We start from the raw sequence: 20,858 nt of genomic DNA, 5'->3' as shown, positions 1-20,858 counted from the left end.
GTTTTCAAAGTCCACCCATGCTGTAGCAAGTTCCAGAACTTCATTCCTTTTTATGGCTAAGTGATACTCCATTGTATGGATATCCATACCACATTTTTTATCCTTTCATTGGCTGATAAATATTTGGATTGTTTCCACGTTTTAGCTAATGTGAAAAGTGCTTTGAACATCTCTATGCATTTCTTTTTTATTTGAATACTTGTTTTCAGTTGTTTTGGGTGTATCCTTAGGAATGGAATTGCTGGTTCATATGAGAAGTGAGTGTTTAAGTTTTCAAAGAACTGCCAGACTGTCTTCTGTGCAGTTGTATCATCTTACATTCCCATCAGCAGTGCACACAGGTTCCAGCTTCTCCATATTCTCACCAATGCTGGCTATCATCTAGCTTTTCAGCCTAATACCAGTATTATCCAAAGGTAGAAAAAAGAAAAGCCCTTGAGCAGAAGATTGATACAAAAAGTCAGAAATAAATGAGAACCACAAATCCAGGAGTAAAGATTACATCACAGCTAAAAAGAGCGTTCACCCCAAGAATGCAAGAGTGGTTCAACAGTAAGCAACAGAGTGATTTAATTCCTAATTCTGAGTAAAGGAAGAAAAACTACATCATTGTAATGAGACACAAAGATTTTGTAATGCTCAACACCCAATAGATGCAAACTCAGCAAATTAGGAATAGAAGGAAAACTCGTTAAGTTGTTAAATAGTATCTGGTGGGGACAACAGACACTCTTGACAGTGTAGGAGGAGAACTTTATACATTGAGGAGAATCTGTTAAGCTCACTGCTTGCCTCCAGCACTGTTCTTGTTTTCACTGAATTCTAAATCCACTCTTGTTATCAGAAACCGTTTCCACTTACAAGTAAACCTCTGTGTGTGGGTGCACATGTGTGCACATGTGCATGTATAGGAGAGGCGGATGGCTTTTAGAATGACCTTCTAATGCTTGGAGTTCATAAATATTCTCAAAATATATCTAGGATTTCCCAATTTCTTTTCAGTGTGTGAGAGCACCATTTCAAACTGAAAGCCTAATATTTGGGGAGAATGAAAAATGTGAACATGTTCAAAATCACTAATCTTAAAACAGAAGACTTGCTCACTGCCTACAATTGTTCTTAAGTTGATTTTCTTGATTTTCAACATAATAACATTATCACTGAACAGTAAAACTTTGTCTTATCAAATATGTGTAGTCTTATCTTTTTCTTACCCAAGTGTGTGTGTTTTTTTTAATTGAAGTGTAACTGACAAACAACATTGTATTAGTTTCAGGTGTACAATGTAATGATTCATTGCCTGCGTACGTGGCGAAGTGATCACCCTAATAAGTCTAGTTATCAAAAGTCACCATAAAAGGTTACCCACCCTGGGGATCCCTGGGTGGCTCAGCAGTTTAGTGCCTGCCTTTGGCCCAGGGCACGATCCTGGAGTCCCGGGATCAAGTCCCACGTCAGACTCCCGGCATGGAGCCTGCTTCTCCCTCCTCCTGTGTCTCTGCCTCTCTCTCTTTCTATGTCTGTCATCAATCAATCAATCAATCAATCTTAAAAAAAAAGGTTACCCCCCAATTTTTTTTTTATGATGAGAACTTTCAAAATCCACTCTCCCAGCAACCTTCAAATATGCGCTGTAATACCATTGAATATAGTCACCATGCTGCACACCACATCCCCGTGACCTCTTCATTTCACAATTTGAAGTCTGTACCTCCCACCTGCCTCCATTTTGTCCACCCACACTCCCCTCCCAACTGGCAACTGCCACCCTGTTTTCTCTATCCATGGATTTTGTTTTGTTTTGTTTGTTTTGTCTCTTAGGTACCAAATAATACTTGACTTACCCTGTCTGACTTATTTTACTTAGCATAATAGCCTTCAGATCCATTTGTCTTGTCACAAAAGGCAAGATTTCATTCTTTTTTATGACTGAATAGTATTCTATTATATGTACATATACTGCAGATTATCCACTTATCCATTGGTGGATTGGTTGTTTCTGTATCTCGACTATTGTAAATAATGCTGCAAAGAATGCGATGGTGTAGATATATTAGTGGTTTTGTTTTCTTAGAGTAAGTACTCGAACGTGGAATTCTTGGGTCATATGGTAGGTCTGTTTTTAGTGTTTTTAAGAACTTTCCATAGTAGCTACACTAATTTACATTCCCACCAACATTGCGCAAGAATTCTCATTTTTCCACATCCTTTCCAGCATTTGGTATGTCTTATCTTTTTTACACTGGTCCTTCTAACAGGTTTTGGTTGATACCTCATTGTGGTTTGGTTTGCATTTCCCTGGTGATTAATAATGCTGAGCATCTTTTCATGTGCCAGTCAGCCAACTGCAAGTCTTCTTAGGAAAAATGTCTGCTCAGATCCTCCGCCCATTTATTAGTTGGATTGTTTTTTGCTATTGAGTCATATGAATTTTTAAGATATATTTTGGATATTTGTATTTACAGATACATAATTTGTAAATATTTTCTTCCATTCAGTGGGTTCCCTCTTCATTTTGTTGATGGTCTCCTTTGCTGTGTAGAAGCTTTCTAGTTTGAGTAGTCCCACTTATTTTTGCTTTGTTGCCTTTGCTTTTGGAATCAGATCCAAAAACAAAAACAATCAAATGAAAACATTGCCAAGACCAGTGTCAAAGAACTTGCTGTCGGTGTTTTGTTCTTGGAGTTTTCTGGTTTCAGGTCTTCCATTCAAGTCTTCAATCCATTTTGAGTTAATTTTTTATATGTTATAAAATACTAGTCCAATTTCATTCTTTTCCATTGTGGCTGTCTAGTTTTCCTGGCACCATTTATTGAAGAGACTGTCCTTTCTCTATTTATATTCTTGCCTTCTTTGTCGTAAATTAATCAACCATTTATGTGTGGATCCTCTATTCTGTTCATTCGATCTACATTTCTACCATTCTGTTTTGATTCCTATAGTTTTGTAATATAGTTTGAAATCAGGGAACATGATATTTCCAGCTTTGGTTCTTTCTCGAGATTGCTTTGCCCATTTGAGGTATTTTGTGGTTACATACTCATTTTTTTTGTTCTAGGTCTATGAAAAATTCCATTGGGATTTTGATAGAGATTGCATCAAATCTGTAGATTGCTTTGGATAATCTGGATATTTAACAATATTAGTTCTTCCAATCCATGAGTGTGGAGTATCTTTCCGTTCAGTGTCTTTCGTTTTTTTCAATGTCTTAAAATTTCCAGTGTATAGGTCTTTCACTTCCTTGATTAAATGTACTCCTAGATATTTTATTCTTTGGATGCAAATATAAATGGGATTGTTTGCTTAGTTTCTCTTTCAGATAGTTCATTGTTGGTGTATAGGAATGCAACAGGGAGTGCCTAGGTGGCTCAGGCGGTTGAGCATCTGACTTGGTTTTGACTCAGGTTGTGATCTCATGGGTTGAGCATTGGGTTCACACTCAACAGGGAGTCTGCTTAAAGATTCTCTCCCTTTGCCCCTCCCCCCACCCATTCCCTCCCTCTCAAATAAATAAATAAAATCTTTTTTTTTTAAAGGAAGGAATTCAGTACATTTTTGTTATGTTTTTGTACCCTCCAACTTTACTGAATTTGTTCATTAGTTCTAACATAACAATTCTTTTTGGTGGAGTTTTTAGGGTCTTCTATATATCAAATCAGGTCAGTTTTACTTCTTTTTATCAAATTTGGTTGCATTTTATTTCCTTTTCTTGCATTGTTGCTCTGGCTAGAACTCTTAATACTATGTTGAACAACAGTGATGAGAGTGAGTATTCTTGTCTTATTCCTAATCCTAAAGGAAATGCCTTCAGCTTTGTATCATTGAGTATGATGTCAGTTCTCCCATGTTTGGTGAGCATCTTCAGGGCTGTGACTTTGAATTCTATCAGTAAGCCTCTTATGTCCATTTCATTAGTTGTTTTTCCTGAGGTTTTACCTTACTCCTTTGTTTGGAACATGTCCTCTGTTTTCTTCATCTTGCTTGACTCTCTGTGCTTGTTTCTATGTAGTACGTGACACAACTGCCTTGTGCTGGTGCTGAAGGAGGGACCTTGTATAGGTAGTGAACCCTATCATCCCACTCACCCTAGTGCTTGTTGTCTTCCAGCCTTGTGGTTATCGAAGTGGCCTGATTTATCCTTGATGGGTCCCCATTGCTATGGGCATGTCAAGACGTAGCAGTGTTGCACAGGGGAAGGTTTTGGTCAGCACTGGGTGTCTGGCTGATTGGAACTGAGAGCATCAGGCAGCAGCTCTGGAAGTATGTGGTGTAGACAATCCCATGGGACCACAGTGTGAGCCCTGCTGGCCTCCAGACCATGTGACCTGGAGAGGTCTGCAGGGTGACAGCTGTAAAAATTGGGGCTCCAGATAAGTGTATGAACTCCTTCCTGAGAGGTAGCAGCGAGTTGTCACAAGGCCAGGGGAAAGCATGGAGATGGTGTCCCTGCTTTCCCTGATGAGTCCTCCATGGTCTTTCGTTTTTATCGTTTTTATTATGAATGATTGCTGAATTGCATCACATGCACTTTGACAACCATGAAGGTAATTGTGTGATTTTTTCCTTTGTTTTATTGCAATTATGAAATAATAGAGTTTATGATACTAAACAGTTCTGATTAAAGTGTAATTTTTAAATACCATAATCTTAATTTATCCCTGAGTTTGATTTGCTAAAATCTTTATTTGAGTTCTTTTCTGTTTCCAAGGTCAAGTTAGCCTGTGATTTTCTTTTTTATAGTATCTCTGTCAATTTGCAGTATCAGTGGTGTAGCAGGGGTTCTAAAAATAACTGAAAAGGTTTTGTTCTTTCTGAACATAGAACACTGTAAATCAGATGTGAATTTATTTGTTGAAGAAGATTCTTAAGTAATTCTTTTTTGAAATCATTTTGGCTGAGGCCTCTTATGGGGATAATTCTTTGACAGTTTTACAGTTCTCTTTTTGATTAACTTCTATTCAGATTTTTCAGCTTCTTTTTCTAGAAAATTTCCTTTTTCTAGAAAATTATCTATTCCATTCAGACCTTTATAAATATTAACATAAACAGGTGCCAGAGTATGAAACAATTAACATGACCTAGGCATTAGGGACACAAATTTCACTTTTCATAATGTCATCTCTAATAGTATAGAATCATGATTATTATTTGATAATTCAAGATCCCATGAGTTTGCAGGATAAATGGGTGATTCTTCTGTTTGCCAGCAATACTATCTCCCTAACTTTTTGTCATTCATCCTTCCTCAAATATTTATTGAGGGTGCTTAGGCTATGGAGATCTTATATGTTCTAACCTACAGGTTGGCAAACTTTTTTTTGTTAAATGTCAAATAGGAAAGTTTTATGCTTCGTGGGCTGTACTCTATTGCATTCACTCAGCTCTGGCATTGTAGCAGATTCGTAAAGGAATGAACATAATTCTTTCCCAATAGAACTGTATTTATAAAAACAAGCAATGGACTAGATTTGGCAGATGGACTTTAGTTAGCTGACCTCTACTCCAGACATTGTGCTGGGCTTTTGGAATACTGTGGGGGGAAGGAAGCAGTTTCTGCTGTCACAGAACTCACAGTCTAATGGAAAGAGACAGACTAAGTTCTCATACCAATAATACCCAGTATACTCACTCCGTGGCATGGCCAATGTTTGTTGAGTGAGTGAATATAGTTTATAAAGACGAGAGTTTATAAAGACAAGTAGTTTTACATGAGATTTTATGTTTTCCTCTGGCCACAAGGTGGCCCATGTCCCTCTTGCATAGACTTTGATGACTGTTTTTCTCTGACAATCAACACGTTTTCTCTGGGCGGTAATTTTACAACTAAAATCTGGAAGAGGGTTGAGCCTGCCAGAGTTCTCAATTGAGGTGAATATGCTAATTGCATCGTAACTGTAGTCCCAACTCATGAAGGACAGTGGGATACTTCAAGCATTAAAGAAATAATTGTGGAGGGAAATTGATGAACGAGTGAATGACAATATGAATACACAGTTTTCCAGTTAGAAATGAAAGAGCATATTTGTTGTAAGAATATAGGCCATGAAAACAGTTAATATGAGTTCAAATACCCAATCTGCCATTTACTAGCCGTGTAGTGGACAAGTTTAGTTACCTCCCTGCCTCAATTATCCTAACCCGTGAAGTGGAGATAAAAATATTCCCTGACTTAATATTGTGACTGTGGGGATTAAGTGAGGGAAGGCACCTAACGTGTGTGAAAGTGTCGGCCCAGAGTAGACACATAATAATTCTTACACGCTATTTAGTGGAACAAGTAAAATGCAACAAATGTGAATATATGAACCTCATTAGAAGTTACATTTCATATTTTTTTACAACTGCTATGTCACGAATGCCAACCATTCAAAATGGATGCTGGCCTTAGAGTTGGCAGAGGCTCACACCAGGCATGAGGCTAAGCCCTAGACGTCCTGGAAGGGGGGCCAGGGTGGCAGCAGGGCCCAGAGGGAGTGGGGCCAGCAGCTGCTTTCCAATCCACACAAAAGTTTAGTAGTATTTCAAGATCAGCACCTTGGTGTGCATGTATAGCAGCTGTTACTCATTCATGTTGGTACTTGCTAGTGTCAGCACATTACCAGTGACATAGATTTTTTTGTACTTGTATACCTATAATTATTTGGTTGTGCTAATTTTCTACCCGGTTAGAGTATAGATCAGCTGGAATTTATATTTATTTCTGATAAAGTTTTCCTTTAAACTCTGAATTTCTCATTGGCTTACTCTTGTTTTATTGTTTGTCTTTAGATATATGCAAAAAATCTGGTGAATGCCGATCGTTGTGCACTTTTCCAGGTGGACCATAAGAACAAGGAGTTATATTCAGACCTTTTTGATATTGGAGAGGAAAAGGAAGGCAAACCTATCTTCAAGAAGACCAAAGAAATAAGGTACAGCTGGAAGTAGAATGTCCATATGCTGTGACTGCAGCTGTGCGGGTGTCCTGTTACCCACGTTTCTGTGCCTATTCACAGGTGCGCTGACAGTACTTGTCATGCTGTGATATCATTCCCACCAGGACCCGCCTCCTGAAGGTAGTACTTCTGGGAATGACATTGCAGTGCCAGCGAAACCGCGCCTAGGAAGCTTTAGCGTCACTCCTGGAAATGCCGTCTTCCGGAGGCGGTCCTTTTGGAAATCATGTTGGAAAAACTTACTAGTGCTCCCAGGTAGGTAAAGGTACATCCCACCTGGAGTCTGCAGGTTCCCCTATGTCTAGGAACAGGGTGTATTTAGAAAATACTGCCCCTAACCTGTCCTGGACTGCAGGGCTGTCTCCAAGTCCAGACTATAATGGAAATTGACCTGGTATATTTAATGACTTAAACACACTGTTCTGTAACTGATCAGTTCATTTAATCCATCATATAGCACACTTTTGTAGCATCTGAAAACTAAAGCCTTCTTTTGACCTTTAAATGGCAGTAGCTACTGTCACGTAGATGAACAGAGTGGAGTTTGAGTGATGGAGGCAAGCTTTTTCCATCATATCACAATCTTAGCATCTACAAGGAGCACTGTCACCAAACTTTTAAGAATCAAGCTTAACGTTTAAAAATTGACCTTTTTTTTTTTAGACATTTGCACCCCTTTTGCTTATGTATCTTGTTTACCTATTTTCCCACATAATAACGTAAAGAACTTGGGTAGTTACAACATGGTAGTAAAACAGTATTCCTTATTAATTACGAGTTGCTTTCCATGTGTCCTGTCACTTAAGAGAGCTAAGCAGATGTGAAAGAAACAGGAGTGTGGCCCTGAGCCAGGCCTCCCTACTGCCTATCACACAGTACTTCCCATTCTGTAGCCCTAGGGTGACAGATCCTATATTCCACACTCAAAGAACTCTGAATTAGAGGCACTGTTGAGATTTTTTTTATTTTTACCTGTTTTATTTTTGGTTTATTTGTTTTTTAGACCTGAGTAAATCAGTTTGGATAGGTAAAGTAATTTTTCATTAGGGTAAAGTAATTTCTCATGCTGAGGGTTCAAGTGTTCTTCGCAGTGCTGGTATTGATCTCATTTCACAATAACTTGAAGTTCGTGTTGGCAAGCAGGGGAGGAACAGTGAGGGAATGCGGCTGGCTACAGCTCTGTCAATGGACCAGTTGATGCCAGCCATTTATGCACGGGGCTGCCTCTTAATTATCTCCTGCTGGACACAGCAAACCAAGAAAATCAGGCATAAATCATGATGTGGATTCTGATATTCTTTGCTTGCAGCGGTTGAATTTGTTCTGTCAAACATCAATTTGTTCTTTGACATTGGTCAAAGCACAGAAAACCAGGATGAAACAAGCTTGCTTCTTAAGCAATGCTGAGTTCACTTTTTGGTGTTTTAAGAAAGTTAATTCTCTTGTGTCAATTATCTTCTGTTTTTTCCCTTAAGGTTGAGCTTTATTTCAATAATGTTGAATAGTGCCTGTTATTAATTATTGCCTAAAATGTTGAAAATGTAATATTATGGGAATTATTTTCAAGCTATTGAAATCTAGATATTATGGACTATAGACCTCTTTCTTAACTACTTTTGAAATGAATGCATGTATTATGTGATATTGTAATAAGAAAACTATTTATAAAATGAGAATATATTTGTAAAACAAAGTGCCGATATTAGATACCGAAACATAATTAAGTGTAATCAGATGTTTATATTTTTGACTGCTTTTAAATTTAACAAATTAGAGAAGTAAAGATACTAGAAGTTATAAATTGTGTTATTTTTATATAATCCTTGTGTTGCAAAAACCTTTGAGTCCCAGTCCTGCAATAGATTCTCAACATCAGATATAACCTAGAAGTTTGGTTATATTGTGGTGGAAAATACACTGGTGTAGACCAGCATTCTTGTTTTTATTGTGCCACTAACTTTTTAGGAATGTTGGCAAGTTACTGAACCTAATGAGCTTCCATTCACACTACTGTGAGAATTAAGAAAATTTATGTTGAGAGGCACTTGTCTGGTTTAGTCAGTAGAGCGTGGGACTCTTAATCTCGGAGTCATGAGTTCAAACCTCACATTGAGCATGGAATAAAAAGTAAATAAAGAAAGAAAAATAATTAAAGAAAATTTATGTTGAAGCATCTTGTAAATTATAAGGTACTTGTAAATTATAAGGCAAATATAAAGAATTATTATCGGTCAGTAGAGGAGAGTGCTAGTTAATCTCTCAGTTTCAATTTGTGATCCAGTATAATTAAATATATTGTGGGTTCTATCTTAAAACAAGCTTCTCAAATGATTTATTTGCAGTGTTTCTCTGCTTTACCTTTACATGTTATATAATAAGAGGATTTTTGAATATGTAAATGTAAAATTAATGCAAGTATTTAAAATAAAACAGTGCTTTTTAATATTTAGTGGTAGTGAAATGTTTCAAATTATTTTAGAACATCACTGTCTTAAGTAGCATGTCCCTCTCTTTTATATCTGCAGATTTTCAATTGAGAAAGGAATTGCTGGTCAGGTAGCAAGAACAGGGGAAGTCCTGAACATTCCAGATGCCTATGCAGACCCACGCTTTAACAGGTGAGAAGTAGTTTGTGTCCTCAGCAATCTCTCCTTCGTGTCCCATGTGGCTGCAGCCTCTGCGCTGGAGCCCCCAGATCCCCACATGTCTGCTCAGTTAGCGCCTTTGTTTTCATTATAGTGTTAATCATTCTGTCCTGGGCATTTGCTCCACAAGACCATGCCCTACAGGCAGTAACACCTACTGATGAAAGTACCTACTCGTGATTCAATTCTGTCATGTATCAGCTCTAGAGAGACCTGGAGTGAGTTGGTTTTGCTGAGCCTCTGTCTCCTCATCTTTAAAATGGTACAATAATGCCTATTCTATAGGGTGGTTTTTGTTTGGTAAGATTAGAGAAAATATTCATAAGAGCTCTGGCAACTTCACCTGACACAAAATGGGAACTCCATAAGTTGCTGCTTTTATTAGAGATTATTAGAAGTTGGGATGTTAGATGGCTTATAAAGATTTTTTGTTTTGTTTTGAGTTCTTTGGAGAACTAGGAACCAAATTATGTAATCTGATTTTAATAAATCTCTAGAAATTGAAAGTCTCAAGATTGATGTTGTGACTGGTAGGGAGTCATGGTTCAGGTATTTTGGCAGTAGTGTTCCCTTAATTCAAACATTTGGTTCACCTTAAGAGACAATTAAATAGCATAAACAATTTTTTTTGGAAATTTGATTAGTGTCCAATATGTGCACAGTTATATCCCAGGGGTACATTTTATCAGTAAATTAAGGGTATGCAGAAAATCTCAGGGTTTTTTCAAAAAAAAACCATACTTGTTATTTTAGTGCTGAAGTATTGAAGATATTTGCATATCCTTATTTTAAAACTGTCAACTTTTAAGAACATGAAAAGGCAAGCAACAGATTGTGAGAAAATATTTGCAAAATGTGTATCTGACAAAATACTTGCTTCCAGAGTATGTAAACAACTGTCCCAACATTAATAAAATAACCTAATTTAGTAAATAGGACCCAACATTTTAAGACATTTCACAGAGGAAGATACATGAATGGCCGTTAAACACAAGAGAACAGATATTTGTATAGGAATTTGACAATGAAATCTCAATACACAATAATTTGAGGGGATATAGTTTTTAAAACATGGCATTAGCAGGGTGCCTAGGTCAAGCCCATGTTGGGCTCCACACTGAGTGTGGAGTCTGCTTGTAATTCTCCCTCTCCACTCCCTGCCCCTCTTTCTCAAATAGATAAATCTTTTTTTTTCTTTTTTAAAAAGGAGGTGTTAGCAAGTGTTGGCAAGGATGTGGGGAAACTTAACACACATTGCTGATGGGAGTGTGTAATGTACAGCCACTCTGGAAAACCTTGCACAGTTTCTTGTAAAGTTAAGCATACACTTACTGTACTCAGTCAGCCCCACTCCTGGCTATCAAGGAAGAGAACATGTCCACACAAAAATTTGTACGTGGATCTTCAAAACAGCATTATTCACAATTGCCAGAAAACTGGTTGTTAACGAACAATAATATCCATCAACTGGTGAGCGGATAAATGAAATGTGGTTCATGCATACCTCAGAATACTACTCTGCAGTGAGAAGGGCTGAACCATTGATAGCTGCTGCAGGGTGGAGGAGTCTCCACACAGGACTCTGCCAGGAGCCAGGCATAAGTGACCACCACCCGCCAGCTGCCTCTAGGTGCATGGTTCAGGTCGATAGAACTGAATCTTGTTGGCAAAAATATATTTTCTCTAATTCAGGAGTCAGCAAACATTTTCTATTGAGGATCAGATAGCAAGTTCTTGAAGTCATAACATCTCTGTCACAAGTCCTCAGCTGTGTGGTAGGGTGGTGACAACCCATTCAAGAATGGTGCCCTCTATCACATTAAAACTGTTTATAGAACAGGAGAGGGCTGGTTTGGCTGGCTCTCAATTGGTAAGATGATCACTTCCATTTACATTTGTTTGTTAGCAAGTTACATCTCTCCTAACATAGGACCAAGTTTAAAGGAACATGTTACTTTACCAAATTTATTATATTTTTCCTCTGCACCCAGTTAGTCTGCATTTACTTAATAATGCTGGGGATACATAAAACTGAATGATAAGCTGAAAGCCTCCTGGAGACTGTTCTGAAAAACTCTTCAAAAAATAAGAGAACAGGGACGCCTGAGTGGCTCAGTGGTTGAGCAACTGCCTTGGGCCCAGGGCGTGATGTGATCCTGGGGTCCCAGGATCAAGTCCCACGTCGGGCTCCCTGCATGGAGCCTGCTTCTCTCTCTGCCTATGTCTCTGCCTCTCTCTGTGTGTGTCTCTCATGAATAAATAAATAAAATATTTTTAAAAAATAAGAGAACAAAGTGATCAGAATATTTTTGAAGAGATTTTAACGAAACACTTTCAAATGTCACATTGTCCTTGAATTTAGAAGCTCAGCAGTTGCATTACAATTATTTGCAATAGAAGCATATAAATTGCAAAACTAAACTGAGATTTATGATAGAATGTACACTTTACTTTCTTGTCTGTGTGTGTGTGTGTCTATTTTGTTCTTGAACCTTACCACAGAGAAGTAGACTTGTATACAGGGTACACCACACGGAATATTCTGTGCATGCCCATCGTGAGTCGAGGAAGTGTGATCGGCGTGGTACAGATGGTGAACAAAATAAGCGGCAGTGCCTTCTCTAAAACGGATGAAAACAACTTCAAGATGTTTGCCGTCTTTTGTGCGTTAGCCTTACACTGTGCCAATGTAAGTAACACTTTTCTAAATATCTTTTAAAATACTCAATATCAGCTTTAAATTTTTTTAAAGAAAGTAGTTGAAAGGGTGGGTTTTTTTCTCCAGTGTTTCCTTTATAAACCAGAATCAGTGATTCCTGGTTATACGTATTTTAGGAAATGTCTTTAAAATCTTCTAATATTTTAGCATTTGTTTCAAGGTGTGAATTTGTTAAAAAGAAAAGTGAGGTTACTATAAAAGTAAAATGTTTAAACAGAAGGTTTATGTCTCCTGGTATCTACTGAAATGGGTAAGGAAAATGTGACCTAAATCCTTATTGTTCATCATATGTAGTGCACTTGAGAGTCTTGTACAAAAGAGAGCAGTATTAACAGCACCTAAGGTAGCCTCATAAGCACGGCAGCTGCTCAGCGGTTGGTCAGGTGCATTCCAGATGTCTACTCCCTTGACCCTCACAGCTCGTCTGCCCTGCTCACTGCGCACGTTTGTTGTATGAAGTCTCACATTAAATATTTAGTATTCTATAAACTTGAGTCATCTTTTAGTGATATTATTGGCATTTGGAAGTCAGGGGAAATTTTATTAACCTTTTTTTTAAAAAAAACTAAACCAACACAAATGGAAGTTAACACCTTACTAATATAGGCCTTTTTGGAAATAGAACCTCGAGTTCCATAGGGGCAACCACAGAGCTAATGGAAACAGCTGAGAGAGGACTAGGAACAAAAATGTCAAAAAGTAATGCTGTGGTGACTAGGGATGACCATTTGCTGTTGGGTCAGTGCTATTCCATAAGAAACTCCTTCTCCCTCTTTATCACCGCACACCTCTCATGGGGACCTCTCTTTACCTAGTTCATCAGAAATACATGATACTTTATGCTTTAAACATTTTCTACACCTGTGTTTCTCTCTTTTATAAGAGATATATTTTATTTATATATTTATATATATAGATATATATTTTATTTATATAAAAATATTAACAGTTTACATTTGTTTAGTTTAAAAGTTGCAAAGATTGGGGGACACCTGGGTGGCTCAGCAGTTTAGCGCCTGCCTTCAGCCCAGGGTGTGATCCTGGAGTCCTGGGATCGAGTCCCGCATCGGGCTCCCTGCATGGAGCCTGCTTCTCCCTCTGCCTATGTCTCTGCCTCTCTCATTCTCTCTGTCTCTCATGAATAAATAAACCAAATCTGTAAAAAGAAAAGTTGCAGAGAATGTAATTTCTCATATATCCTGAATATTGACTTTCATCTATTTTTAAGTGCATCCAGTGGAATCTAACTACTATAGCTACTTGAGAGCCATTATAGACCATTTAAGAATACAGCAGGCTCTGATGATTGGAAACTACCGCATCCTTCTTTTCTCTCTCTGAATGTATATATTTCTGTTACCCCACAAAAGTTTGACCCAGTGTAATATACTTTAGGAGTGTTTTGTTAATTAAAATAATCTAAAACATGTATAATAGGTGTTAAAAATTAATTTTGGCTTGTAGTAGTATATGTCATTATTAGTATACATGTGGTCACAGCAACCATGTTAGGAAATTTTGATAAATAGTTATCAAAAATATAAATTATTGCCTGTCTTTAGAAAATACAAGCTCAAGTAATTTAAAGTCCAGAAGTTCACATTGGTGCTGTATCAGTGTGTGTGGGGACTGCCATGAGCAATGCTACAGACTGAGTGGCTTAAACAGCAGGGAGTTTTGGCAACTAGAGTCCAAGATGGACATGTCAGTAGGTGTTGTTTCTCCTGAGACCTCTCTCCTTGGTCTGGAGGTGGCCTTCTTCTCCCTGTGTCTTTGCATGGTCTTCCCTCTGTGTTTGTCTGTGTCCTAATCTCCTTTTCTTCTAAGGACACTCATCGCATCGATTGCAGGCTCACTCTGTTGACCTCATTTTAATTACTTCCTTAAAGGCCCTTTATCCAAATACATCACATTCAGAGGTACTAGGACTTTAAGATTTCAACATGAGTTTTGGGGAACACAGTTCAGCCCTAAACAGGTACCAGATGGCGTTGGCTAAACTGTTCTTTACTGTCCTTTAACCTAAAAACATTCCTTACTCTTTGCCTTGCATGGCCTGAGTATTTTTGAAGTGTATAGGCCAGTTATTTTATAGAATGCCTCTTACTTTGGATTTGTCTGGTATTTCCACATGATTATATTGAGGTCATAATTTTGACAAGAATGTGGCGGAATGATGTATTCCCATCACATCCCCTTAGCAGGCACACATCCTTTCACTGGCAATGCTAGCTTCATCACTTGGTTGAGGTTGTGTCCGCCAGGTTTCTCCTCTGAAACACATTCCCTCTTCTCACTATTCTGGAAGAGAGTTTGTATGTAAGCCTCTGCCATCCTCCTCTTTCTTTGTCTCCCAGAGAGCTCTACTGATACCCCTGTCTCGTACCGCAGGAACTCCTTCTGGCCATGTCCTTTCCATCTTTGAATTTTGTTCTTTGACATTGTTGAATTGGATTCCCAGTCTTCAACAATGTTATTCCTATTAATTGAGAAATTTTTGAGGAAGCCCCAAGAATTGCTTTCATTAATGAGTACATAGAATTTTATTATAGCAATTTCTCTTAATTCAAACTCCACCTGAGCTAAGATGCCAAAATGTACTGATAACTCTATCAGTTATTTTAAATGATCTGTCAGCTAAAAATTTATTTAGATTCACCACCTTCAGTATTTTATGAAAACTTTAGAAACCACTATTAAACCTCATTAATACCATATTTTATATTTCCTTTTGTTTTAAGAGGGTTTTGTATTAGAGCAATTTGAGGAAGGGGTTATTTTGAAATGGGAGGTAGGGAAAAAGCCTTTTTTTTTTTTAAAGTTAGAGAATGTGTGGAAGAAGTTGAGGTAGAAATCAGTCCTCTTAAAATCTGTCTAGGGTTCCATGTGTCCCTGGAAGAATGCATCAGTCAGTGTAGACACTCTTGAGTTAACTCAGTCGTGTCGTTAGAGGAGCCTGGCCCAGCAGGTTGAAACTCTTCTAATCCCCTGCATGTTGCATCACAAAACCTAGATGCAAACATGATTAAATGTTTACACCAAACTAAACCCAGATTTAAATAAGAAAAATAATAATCCTGAAAAGTCATTAGTAAGCTAACAGTCATTCTGTCTTTACATTTTTCACCTGATCCAGGTTCTTCTTCAGCCATATTAGAAGGGGGATTACATACCAGTTGGCCCACACAATTCAGTTATGAAGGTAGTTCTGAAATGTACATCTATTTCTGTTGTGCTGCTCCCGCACTTGCTGCTTGTGGCAAAGTACTTGGAACAGTTGTTGAATTAATAGATTACTACGTGTTTCATCTTTCACAAAAAAGATAAATATTCCAAGTGTGCCAATGTGTTCTGATGACAAAATATAGTCAATATTTCATTATTTAGAAGATACATTCAAATAAACAGCACTTAATCTGACTTTAGTATTGCAAGTGGCATTCACACTGAATAAGAAAACAGGTGCTTTTCCAAATTAACTCTTCCTATGAAGAAAGCATGTGGAAAACAAGTCTGCATATTCTCCTTGTCACTGTTCCATGGTCATGTGACCCACGTATACAAGTTATCACAGACCTTTACAGAGACTGGGAGCAGAACATTGTTAAGTTACTTTACTGAGGTTTATAAGTACATGGCACACTGTGGGGGTGTAGAAGGTACAGATTGATGAGTGCTTGTACACACAGTCCAGGGAAATCATCACTGTGATCCAGACACAATAAACCCACCTCATCACGAGATTCTGGATGCCCCTTGACCCTCCGCATCTTTACCTCTCCCCCCCCATTTCAAGTAGCCGTTGATCTGCTTTCTGTCACCATAATAAAGTACCTTGCATTTTCTAGAATTATTGTAAATTCCAGAAATTTAAATGGAATCATAAAATGGAATGGAATCCATTCTGTATGGATCATAAAATCTGTATTCCCTTTTGTACAGCTTCTTTCAGCGCAATTATTTTGAGATTTGTGCATGGCATCACACGTGTAGTTTAATTCCTTTTTACTACTGAATATTCCATCGAATAGATGTACTGTAATCTAGTCACCTGTTGATGGGCATTTGAGTTATTTTTAGGTTTTAACTAAAGCTGCATGAACATCTGTGCACAAGTCCTTGTGTGGTGTATGTTTTCATCTCCATCAAGTCAACACCTAGATGTGGAGCAGCTGGGTCAGGTGATAGGGGGATGTTTAGAAAACTGCCGAACTGGTTTGCCAAGTGGCTGTACCCTTGTAAAGGCCCATAGCATCCCTATATGTACTCTGGTTCCTCCACATTTGCCATGTCTGTGTCTTCTTTGATAAAGTGTCTTCTCAAAATGCTCTTTTTTTGTTTGCAATTGCTCGTTTTCTTGCTGAGTTTTGATAGTTCTTCGTATATTCTAAATATGAGTCATTTATCACGTGAATTATTCGAAAATACTTGCTCCCAGTGTTTGGCTTGATAGTTGCTTTCTAAGAGCAGTTCTTAATCTTGAAGAAGTCTAATTTATTAGATTTTTTTGTCTGATTATCCTGTTACCATTGTATCTAAGACATATTTGCCTAACCTAAGGTCACAGAGATTTTCTCCTGCTTTCTTCTAAAAGTTTAGGTTTTGCATTTAGATCTGTGATCCATTTTTAGTAAATTATTGTATATGGTTCAAGGTAAGGGTCATCTTGCTTTTATTTATTTGCATGTGGGTCCAGTTGATCCGGCACCGTTGGGTATGTTTGCTGTCCTTTCTCCATACCTTGCCTCTGCACACCTATAGAAAAACAACTGATGTTTGGCAACATCTTGTTGATATATGGACCCCTTTATCATTTGAAGTAATCCTTCTTTATCCCTGATAATAGTCTTTTCTCTGAAATCCACTTTATCTGATATTAATACAGCCTCTCCAGCTTTCTTTTGATTGATGTTAAATGCTATGTCTTTTCCATCCATTTTACCTGATTTGGGTCTTTAAAGTAGGATTCTTGTAATCAGAATAAGCTGAGTCTTGCTGCTTTTTACTCACTCTGACAGTCTGTGCCTTTTAACCAGGATACTTTGACTGCCACATTTTATGTTTAAGTATAAATCTACCGTCTTATTATTTGCTGTTGTTCCATCTGTTCTTTATTCCCTTTTACCTCTTTCTTTCTTTAAAATGGAATATTTTTTTATGACTTCACTTTATGAAACAGCTTTTAGCTTACTAAAATCTTTCCCATGAAGAGTTTCATTAAGTTTCATTGGTTTTGAACATGTTTGATAATATATAAGGATGCAGCTAATTCGTTTGCAGGATTAACTGATTGGCATCAAGGGAAATGGAAAGTTATGTGAATTTAAGCCAAAAATATTAGTGGCTGGAAACAAAAATGTAAGTGGGATATTTAAGAACAGCCAGTCCTTTATTCCATTTGGATCCACATATTTTTTGGCATATCTTTCTCAAATAGTATAACTGAAAATCTAAGTATTGAAATAAATCAAACTGAACCCAGACCTTAACATCACCATTTCACAAAGTAGTAAATGAAAAAATTGACAGTTGATAACATATATTTAATTAGTGCTTTCATTATAAAATATGTAATTTGGCTAATAAGGCTAAAAAGAGTCGTTTCAGTAATAAAATATTTAAAATATGTATTCTGTATTTTTATCCTTTTCTATTTTAATATAAACAGTATATTTGCACAGTGCATGTGGATGTAATTGCTAAAGGAGTATACATTTATTGGGCACCCATCTCCCAAATTCTTCTACTGATAAAGGGCTTCATGGTCAAGCATTGTTGAGACTCTGGAACTAGAGGACTTTGACATCACCAAGAATTAAGATAAATATTTTTGAAAGGAGACATAGAAAAAAACTTACCTCCTGCTTGGTGGCGTCTGTCTCTGTGTGTTTGAGCTGCTGGAACAGAGTGCCACAAACCACATGGCCTAGAAACAGCAGACACTGATTTGTCATGGTTCTGGAGGCTAGGAGTCTAAGGAGGGGCCAGTGGACAAATACCAAGGCCTCTCACTATCCAGAGACAGTGTCTGAGGAGAGAAGTTAACAAATCTTTTTAAATGGAGGTGGAATTAAAAAAAAAAATAACTTCAGTGTTTTGTATCTTCAAGGGCACATGTGTGGGTATCCTCAGCGTATATGGAGATATAATAGAGTCATACTAGTTACAGTTCTGATTCTTTTATACCGAATTTTGGACTTTAGTGACTACTTTAAACACTTATTTCCCTTTTTTTTTTTTTTTTTTGTTTTTTGGATTTGCTTTCTAGATGTACCACAGAATCCGTCACTCTGAGTGCATTTACCGGGTGACCATGGAGAAGCTGTCCTACCATAGCATCTGTACTGCGGAGGAGTGGCAGGGCCTCATGCGCTTCAACCTCCCTGTGCGCCTCTGCAAAGAAATTGAATTGTGAGCATCTTGTCCTGTTTCTCCACAAACCAATTTTTAATTTGATTTTGCCTAAAGTTTGAAATGGGTACAGCAGTAGAGCTGCCAGTACCATATCACATGTGTGATTCCATGTGTCTCCCTTGTCCTGTCTAAGGTGATTTCACATCTCCTGATGGGTCGTGGACACAGAGGCCACATCTCTTTATCTCTAGGGAAAGAATCTCAGCATCATTTTGAAATGAATTAAACGTTAGCTTTCCTTGTTAGTCTTCTGCCTACTTTACACTGCATTTATAGCACTTCATGCTGAAGATGGCATTGAATATCTGAGATCTGAAGGCTTTTATTTCCATATAATCTTACATTTGCAGACTGATATTTTGGAATGTAGTAATAATTAGTGCAGCTTTCACACTTTGTTTTCAAATCCCGTGCTCCTAGGTGTGAGCTCCTGGCGGTAGGACCTCTGGTGATCTGTATGTTCATTGTATGTGCAAACCAGCACTGTTCAACTCCATACCAAAGATCTGCAGGAGTAACCCAGAGCTGATTTTTGCCTTATAATTGGAAGTATTAATGCAACAAGGAGGCCAGGTCAGACCAAGGCGGCTCTAATGCTAGAGCAGCCTGTGTGAGCAAACAAAAGCTAAGCCTGAAGTGCCTCTAGGTTATGTATCGAAAGCCCAAGGGACCAGGTATGGACAGCGAACTGGGCTGTAAGCTACCATCAGTAATCACCTGCCTTTGCTCGTTCATCCTCCCTGTGCAAGGATCTCTTCTGACGCCTTTAGCAGAGTGCTTCTAACCACCCATGGCTTGGCACTGCCCTGTCTGAAGAGATTTTTGCTCAAATAAACTCAGAAGACTTTTTATCTGCCTCAGTTTATCTTTAAATGGTTTACATATAGTACATACAGTGATCTAATAAGAAATATGTATATTTGGTCTGTGTAGCTAGTTTCTGGCTCATAGCTCCTAAAAAACACTTGAATTTCCTGAGTGATTGGAGCGAGAGAGGAGTCTTTTCTCATTCATAATGAACCTCTTTGAACCACACTTGAGTTTATGCTATTGAAGGACTGTAGGAGGACGGGGGATGGTTGCCCAAGGAACCAACTATATGGTTTGGGGTTGTAATTTTCAGCCTCCTGGTCAGGGACAGGGACTGGGGATTGAGTTAATCAAATGTTCCTATGCAATGGAACCTCTAGAAGCCCTACACGAGGGGTTTGGAGAGCTTTCAGGTTGGTGAGCACCTTCAGTGCTGGGAAGGCAGCGCCCCTACAGAGGCATGAAAACTCCTCAGCCCTTCTTCCCACATGGCTTGCCCTCTGCATCTCTTCCATTTGGCTCTTGAGTTGTATCCCTAATAATAAACTGATAATAGTAAGTAAAGTGTTTCCCTGAGTTCTGTGACCTATCACAGTGCATTATAAAACCTAAGGTGGGGTTTGTGGAGACCTCTGATGTATAGCCGGTGACCAGAAGCATGCGTGGCCTGGACTTGCATCTAAAGTCGAGGGGTGCAGTCTTGGGGGACTGAGCCCTTAACCTGCGTGGTCTGCACTGGCTGCAGGTGTGTCAAAAGTAAGTGGAGTCATAGGGTATCGTTGCTGTCTGCAGAGGGTAGAAGAATTTCTTGGTGTGGAGAAGTTACACATTTGGTGTCAGAAGTATAACTAGAGGAAAATGTTTTCTTTTAATATTTTACCATTGTGTTTATTTGGGTTAAATGTTCGTAATTAGCAAATGAAAAAATAAGTAATAACTTCGGATATTTGTATTTATGAAGTGTTTCCTCTGGACTTAAATAGGAGATAGAAAAATTTTTAACTCTAAAAAAAATTCTATTTCCTCCCCTTGTTTATCAGTTGTGTAAAACATGTAGCACTCATAATAAAATTATTTTGTACTCTTTCATTGCTCTGATAACAGCCACAACATCATTTTCTTTATAGATTGTTTAATAGAAAATTAAGCTATGGTTTAAATATTGGGCTGAGTTCCTAAGGGAATGTGTGGAATTTCCTCCTGGAAACATTTAAATACAACAGAGATGTGACTGAGAAGGCAGTAAAGGGATGGCTGGACTCCCAGTGTTTTCTTACTTTCTTAATAGACAAAAAGTTAAATTACTTTGTTTTTATGTTTATCCTAATTATATTT

General features: G+C 38.0%; 1 protein-coding gene across 1 annotated transcript in view; it reads left to right on the top strand.

The window, feature by feature from the left end:
• The window catches only part of PDE10A (phosphodiesterase 10A), a 298,350-nt gene that overhangs the window by 226,275 nt on the left and 51,217 nt on the right, over positions 1–20,858 (top strand). Inside the window, exons 11-14 of the mRNA XM_025422715.2 lie at positions 6,769–6,911; positions 9,461–9,553; positions 12,083–12,269; positions 18,568–18,710. Of these exons, the coding sequence (XP_025278500.2) occupies positions 6,769–6,911; positions 9,461–9,553; positions 12,083–12,269; positions 18,568–18,710 (566 nt within the window). The remainder of the gene's footprint in view (positions 1–6,768; positions 6,912–9,460; positions 9,554–12,082; positions 12,270–18,567; positions 18,711–20,858) is intronic.

The sequence above is a fragment of the Canis lupus genome, chromosome 1 (genome assembly GCF_003254725.2).
Source record: "Canis lupus dingo isolate Sandy chromosome 1, ASM325472v2, whole genome shotgun sequence".
Classification (NCBI taxonomy): Eukaryota; Metazoa; Chordata; class Mammalia; order Carnivora; family Canidae; genus Canis; species Canis lupus.
Note: the sequence above shows the minus strand (reverse complement) of the source record. Positions and strands in the feature narration are given on the sequence as shown.